The 7221-nt window shown below is 57.4% G+C and overlaps 1 protein-coding gene across 9 annotated transcripts in view; it reads right to left on the bottom strand.

Annotated features, from left to right (window-relative positions):
* Nucleotides 1-104: 104 nt before the first annotated feature.
* BAIAP2 (BAR/IMD domain containing adaptor protein 2) overlaps nucleotides 105-7221 on the bottom strand; it is a 32535-nt gene continuing 25418 nt past the window's right edge. For 3 of the 9 annotated variants that reach the window (XM_085239817.1, XM_085239816.1, XM_085239823.1), the window contains 3 exons: nucleotides 6781-6943; nucleotides 5573-5607; nucleotides 105-1804 (listed from right to left, as the gene is read on the bottom strand). In XM_085239817.1, the coding sequence (XP_085095943.1) occupies nucleotides 1735-1804; nucleotides 5573-5607; nucleotides 6781-6943 (268 nt within the window). In that variant the 3' untranslated portion in view covers nucleotides 105-1734. Of the gene's footprint in view, nucleotides 1805-3410; nucleotides 3460-4084; nucleotides 5159-5572; nucleotides 5608-6449; nucleotides 6549-6780; nucleotides 6944-7221 lie in introns of those variants that run through there. The other 6 variants (XM_085239821.1, XM_085239824.1, XM_085239818.1 and 3 more) reach the window with 3 other exon arrangements.

Below are 7221 nucleotides of genomic sequence, written 5' to 3'. Positions count from 1 at the left end.
GCTGTGGGGCTGCTCTGATTTGGGACCAGTGTTGCGTGGGAGAGCTGTGCTCCGTCGCTGCTGTGGGGCCTCCACCAACCCAAAGGAAAACGCGGGGTGCCCAGTGGTGGGGAGGTAAATTTTATTGCTCATAAATAACTTTTTTTTTTTTTTTCCTCTCATTAAAAAACAAAACAAAACAATTTCAGGTTACATCTTGCAGGTGCCCACCAAGGCAGGAGGTGCAGTGAAACCCCGGGCTCAGCAGCCCCTCGTATGGGGCTGGAAGAGGACGACACGGGGCTGGTGACAAGGCACACCCCATCCTGACACCCCTACCCCGGCTGTGAGCCCCCCCAGCCCTCCTTGAAGGCCCCGAGATGCAGCGGAGCCTTCCCCTGCCCCTGGCTCTTGTTGCCCTGAGGCACAACACAGTGGCTCTCAGCGCGTGGCAGAAGAGTTGGCACCACACGGTGAGACCTGGGGTTGGCACAGTTGCCACCATCCGTGGGGCACATTGGGCAGGGTGCAACCCCTGCACTGCATTTTGGGGTGCTGTTGGGATGGGCGTACTTAGGGACAAGGTGGTGGCTTCCCACGTGCGATGCAAGGGTGCCGGAGGACAGCACCTGGAGGTGGGCTGTGGTGGGCAGAATGCTGGGGGTCACAGTGCTGCTCCAGCTCCACAGAAGAAGCAGTGATGTGTCCAAGAGCAAAACGTACCCTGGGTGCAGCCAGCATCACTTCGGCACTGGGTGAGGATGCTCTCCTGCAGGGCACTTTCACGAGCCATGGGAGGGGGCACAGCAGTGCCAGCAGCTGGCTCTAACTGGAAAGCCCCTCCATAGCAGAACCCCACCAGCAGTGACCAACGCAGTCAGCTCTCTGCCACCTGGGCTAAACCTACAGTCACAGCAACCCGAGCGGTCCTCTGCGCTCAAACAATTAAAAAAGTGCAACACAATGGGAAAGGCAGAACCTCTGAGCACTGCTCCCAGCCGTGCCTCACTGGTGCCAGCTGCATCATGCGGCAAAGATGCGGCTCCTGCTCCAAAAACCCCTTCCCCTTTGGCAGGGCCGGGGGTGCGAGTATATATGCGTATATATTTCAGTCTCATGCAGCCCTAGGAATAGTGGAAGAGAAGCAGCAAAGCAGGAGGGCTCTGGGGCTGAGCCTGGGAAGGAGCACAGCAGCGCTGGCTATCCCATGGCACATATCCACGGAGCCCTCTGCTCCTCGAGTATTTCTTAGCTTATATCCTACAGCAGTACCGTAACACCCCCCCCTATGTACACGGCCATGGCACTGCAGCAGCCCCGGGAGCAGAGTCCAGCCCTGACCCAGGGCTGCAGCACTGGCACCAGCAACTCTTTGCTTAAGGTGAGATTGGGGCCCTCCCGCCCGCCCGTTGCCACTGCATCCCATGAGAGCGGGGTGTCCCCCGTGCCTTCCTCCCTCCCCTGCAAGCTGCTGCCGCTCCTAGAAGCAAACCTGGCTATGGGGCACGAGCTAGGAGCACGGGGTTGTGCCACCTGGGCGGGCATCAGGCTGTTTGGCAGCCACCTGCCCACCACCACTGCAAGCAGCGAGCTGGATCTAGAGAAGAGAGGAAATCGGGGCACTATAGCTTTAGCCTTTGGCTTTTCAAAGCAGCAGGATTAAATAAACTCTGCCTAAAAAGGCGGCTCTGGGAGGCAGCCATGCGCCGGGCGACGAGGCGGCGGCAGTGCCACGGGGCGGCAGCGCTCCCGGCATCAGCTGATGAGCGGCGCCGAGCGGTCGTTCGTCACGGTCGGTTTCAGCTGGACGTTGGCAAAGGGGTTTCTGCAGGGAGAGAGGAGGGCAGAGTTTAGCAGAGGCTCGGGGAGTGCAGGTGTGGGGCGATGGGACGACGACACGGTGAGACCCCGCCAGCTCTGGCTGCAGGGATGCTCCGATGGCTGCAGGCGGCCCAGCACAGCCCTGAGTGCAAGGTGTCGTCCACGTGGAGCTTCCTCCTACCTTGCTTTTCAGCAGGCCTAGAGCTGAGCTCTTCCAAAGGGAAAAAAATAGGGGTGGGTGCGGGGTGCAGAAGCTGCTCTGGCACCTCCCTCGGGGAGAATCCTGAGGTCAGCCGGTGCTGCAGGGGCGGCTGCGCGGTGCACAAGGCAGAGCTCCCTGCACCCGCTGCCATGGGACGTGCTGGGACAAGAGCAGAGCGCACAGCTCCGTGCCAAGCTACATGGAAGCAGCAAAAATGTCCGAGAGGCAGAAAACAGGGAGAGGATGGGCTCCTACTGCATGCCCAGCACCATCCTGCAGCCGCCCACACTCGCAGAGCGTTTTCCCTGGCAGGCGGATTGCTGCACACAGCATCTGCCACCACGTCGACATGCACACGCCCTGCACAGTGCCTTACACCACCTCCTGTGTGCAAACAGCCTGGCTCTGCTGGCAGCCCCCAGCCCTCCCCAGCAGCTGCACAACCCCTCACCTTTGTGCTATGCCACCTGCACCTAGTCGTGGCACCCTCCTGGGGTCCTTTGCCCAGTCCCATGGCTGGAACAGCCCAAGAGCGAACCATGAGCACAGACATGGGGTAATTGGCATTAGGAACAGCCACGCTATCAGCTGTGCTATCAGCTGTCTCCACCCACAGCAGTACCCACAGCATCGGCAGTGGGGCCAGGACAGCAGGTGCTGCCCCTCACGATGCCTCACCTTTGGATGCTTGTTTTTCCTTTTCTCAAAAGATAAATGGCTTTATGCTTAAAAATAGGGTAATTAATTTCCCACCTAATTAATGCAGATGCTTAGATCAGTTTTCCCCTTAGGATGCCAAAATAGATTCTTGAGACTGAAAGAGTAGAAAAGGAGGCTTTGATGAGTCACCGGGGGCTATTATTTAACTGTTTTAGTTCTGGAAAGGAAGAGCTATTGGGACGGGAACCCACAGCTCTGCACCACAGCAGAAACAGCACGGGGCACACAGAGCTCCATCCCAAGATGGGGGGGCAGCTCCAAGGCACAGCCCCAGAGCCAGGTGGGGGTTGGCACCCATGTCTATAAGCAAGAGAAGCTGCTCAAAAAATGTCATTAGTGACCACATGTTGGCTCTGCCCCAGGCACAGCTCTGCAGGGTCCAGGTGCCACTGGTGACCTACAACCAAAGGTTGGTTATGGGGCTCAGAGCAGGGTGGGCAGCAGCAGCAGCAGCGGGCGAGAAGCTGGGACCCCTCTGCAGAAGCTCAGCAGCAGCAGCAGCGTCCGCAGCACAGCAGCGATGTGCAGAGCTGAGCAGCAGGGCTGGGTGTGCAGGGTCCCACCACCGGGATGGGGACAAGCAGTGACCGAGGGCTCACACAGCACGGGTGTAGGAGAGCGGAGGCACCGCCTGCCCAGCGTCAGCGCCCAGCACAGAGAGGGGCACGCGGAGAGACCGTCAACTTACTAACTATGGGCAGGGGGCATCTCAAAACCTGGCCACTTCAACATCGGGGCTGCAAGGGAAAGAGAAGGCAGGTTGGAGGACACCGGCATGCCTTGATGGGAACAAATGGTGGTGGTTAATGAGAAGAACTGGGTGGAGGCAGCTCCGGGTAGAGGAGGCAGAAGGGAAAAATAAAGTAAAAATAAAAGAAAGACGAGGAAAAGTGGGACTGATTGAGTGGTGAGTCCAGCAGCACACCCTGTGAGGAGGAGAAGGAGGCACGTGGCTGCGAGTGGCGCAGACCTGCAAGGAGGAGAGGGCAGGAGAGGAGGGGGGAGGGGGTCTGCTTCCTTCCCAATGCCCCCAGACCAATATGGAGAGCTGAGCAGCAGCCCCCACAGCCTCTCTGGGAGCCAGGCAGTGGGCATGGGGCACCCCACTGGCATGCAGCACTGAAGGGAGCAGAGATGCAGCACAGAGCAGAGAACAGGGTTAAACAGCTTTAACCCCTTAGCAAAGCTGCTTCAACACAAACCGGTCCAAGCTGAGCGCAGGCACTGGGCACTGATGGGATGGGTATGGCCCTTGGCATGGAGGGATGGAGAATGGCAACAACAAAAAACAAAAGGGCATGGCAATGCGGGCGGTGATGGCAGCGCACAGCACGGCAGCCGAAAAAGACACCGAGGCCCAGCTCAATGCAATAAATAAAACTTTTATTCAAACAGTAACTCGATACAGGGCACGGTTCTCTCTGGCTTTTGTGGCTTTTTTTTTTTTTTTTTTAAAGAAAAAAGGTCTCAGCACTTTACAATCTCCATCCAAGTTCTGCTAGGGTGGTCGTCTCCCCTCTACTTTCAGTCATTCACTGTGACATACCCTGGGGGTTAAAAATCTTTAGCAAAATCGTGACATCGTTGCAGGAGGGTCTCATCACTGTCTGCTCATAGTGTATAAAACAAAACCTGGTCCGTGTGGCTGCGCGCTCTGCCAGCCATATCCTAATAAATGGGCACGTGAGAGGTCTTAAAAATCACATCCGAAAAAAAGAAAGGAAGCGTGGCCAGCTCTGTGATGCTGGGACGGACCGTGCCCAGCCCCTTGGCCCCCAGCACGAAGGTGAGGTAACGATACCTTGCTACAAAAAATATATATATATATTTATAAAACAACGAGGAGGGACCTGCGGGGCCGCCCTTGAGCCCAGCGGAGCAGCAGCCGCTCCGGTGCCAGGAGCTCAGCCCCATCCACTTCACACTATAGCTGGGTGGAAGTGGATTTGGGGTGCGGGACCCGCGCCGCCCCGCAGCCCAGCGGGTGCTCGGTAACAGTACGTACACCAGGCCATGCATATTGGGTCCATCCTGGGGCATCCTGCCCGCGTCCGCGGCTCGTGTAAAGCCCCAGAGGAGGGATAGTGCATCTCTAACATTCACAAAGTAGTACAAAAAACTGGGTCCCACTAAAAGTGTAAACTGCATCCAGGCTGCTTCAAAGCGAGCACAGACCGATCGGCAGTTTCTGCTCTGAAAAGGCGTCAGAAACAAGGGCACTGTGAACACCGGGGAGGGGTGGAGAAGCACCATGGTTTCCTTGAAGATCACGAGAGAATTTAAAATCCGAAAGTGGAGAAAGAGAAAAAGGAAGGGAGGGAAAAAAAAAAAGAAAAAAAAAGGAGGAGGAGAGAGAAGCAGAACGCTCTTCTGAGCAGCACAGTGCCGCCGTGAGCCCGGTGTCCTCACACCGTTGATACCAGACTGCTGCTGCCGCTGTGGAACAAAGCAGAGGAGCTGCCCCAGTGCTGCTTCACTCATTGCCCGCGTGTTTATCCCGTGCTCTGACCAGGGACAGGGGTCCCCAGCACCTGGGGATGGGGCTTCTGCAGGGGGAGAAGGGAGCAGGGAACCCCAAGAGCTCAGCCCAAGAGGTGGCTGCAGAGACATGGGGCTCCTTGGAGAGGCAGTGGCCCCATGGGGTGTGAGGTTGGGTGCAGCTGGGGCTGGCCCCGGGACCTGCTCTCTGTGAGATACACTGGGTCCCATTCTGCTCCAAGATCTCCACGTGGCCAAATCCCAGGCCAGCAGGCACAGCCCCCCTCCCCAGGGACACCGCACCACAGCTTCACCCGGAGCGCACACCGACAATTCGCTTTCATGTTAGGCGATGGGAAGGTGAAGGCTTACCTGCTCACAGACCTCGTCCCATAGTCATCGAGACCCTACAGGAGGAGGAGAGGAAGCACAGTGAGACACGGGCTGCACCCCTTCTGAGGCCACTGAGCGCCACAAGGACTGACCAAAGTGCACTGGCACCAGGGGATGCTTGGGCAAGAACCGATGCATTTGGAGATGGAAGGGAGAGGATGGAGATGGTTTCAACAGGATTCAGACAGCGGGGTAGAGCTGCACCATTCTCTTTGGAACAGGACTTGGTCTGGATAAGGGGAAGCAAGAGCTGAACCTGGCTTGCTCTGCCCAGCCCCAGACTTTTGAGATGCGAGACACTCAGAAAGGGGTCAGAAGTCTGAGGTACATCAGTGAAATGCTCTGTGGAAGGGGTTTGTGCTGCATTAACTCCCACCAGAAACCATGTGGGACTTGGGACCATTTTCTCCTTCAGCTCTCAGTGGTGGTTCACAGGGCAGCACTGGAACCAGTCAATGTCCCAGGGTCCCCCACAGCTCCCAGCATTCCAGGGACAGCCACTGGTGTCCAGCAGCACCCGTGCCCCTGGAACCACCACAGCCAAGAGAAAACCTTCCCTCTGAGCAGCTCATTTCCGGTGGGAGACTGCCATGGAGTCAGCAAGTGTTGTCCATCGGGGGCTCACAGTGCCGCTTTGTGCCATGGCCCCTCGTGCCTTGCCCATTGCACCCAGGAAAGCCAAGCTGACCTTCCCCCTTCATTCCCTTCTCTCCCACTGCTTCCCCCTCTTCCCCGTCCCTTTCTCTGTCAGGAGAGATGCTTGGAAGGGGCTGGGACTGGGCCAGGCATGAGGGCAGCCAGACAAAACCAGGCAACTGCAGGTCCCAATGGCAACATTGCGTGCGCTCGGACTTACAGCTGTCGACCTAGCGTAAGGCTTGTAGTGGGCGGGTGGTGGTTGGCAGAGGCCACTGGAATAGTCTTTAATTGCACAACCATAGGGCATAAGGTAGTCCTATAAACAATGAACACACCCCGTTGGAGAGGAGCTCCCGGTCACAGGCACGTGGTTTGCACCACGCTCACACCAAGAGCACACTTCAACATGTTTCTTTCCGCTTTAAAAACACAGATGGGACACTGGTCCAGGAGAGACCAAAGCTCTGAGACTCATTCAAGCATCTCCCATTTTAAAACATCCCCTCGTTCAGCAAAGCCCCATCAGTGATCGTGGTAGCGTGGCTCACCTGGGAGAAGGCGGGCACAGCCACGCTGTACGGCCTCTGCTTGAAGGTGTTGACGTTCTGCGATGGGAAGGCTTGTGAGGACATGCCATAGTCGGGCGGTGGGATGGCAATGTCATCTTTGTCGAGCAGGTTGCCCGTGCTGCTGCTCTTCCCCTGTTGCAGGCTGGGGAGGGGACAGCAGGACTGTCAGCAGTAGCCAGCACCGCACAGCACCAGGAAGAGGGGCAAGATGCATAGAGCCCTCCCCAGAGCATCCCTCCTGCGGCGCCTTCTGTCCCCATCCGTGTCCAACATCTCCATCCCCACCACCCCAAACGAGGCACTGGAAGCAGCTGAGCTCCACAATGCCCCAGGGGGCATGGAGCTGCAGCACAGGTGTCACCAGCACCAAATGCTGTTCCCCGCCGCACCAAAGGACATTCTTTGGTATCCCAACCAAAG

The sequence above is a fragment of the Meleagris gallopavo genome, chromosome 20, assembly GCF_905368555.1.
Source record: "Meleagris gallopavo chromosome 20, MGAL_WU_HG_1.1, whole genome shotgun sequence".
Classification (NCBI taxonomy): domain Eukaryota; kingdom Metazoa; phylum Chordata; class Aves; order Galliformes; family Phasianidae; genus Meleagris; species Meleagris gallopavo.
Note: the sequence above shows the minus strand (reverse complement) of the source record. Positions and strands in the feature narration are given on the sequence as shown.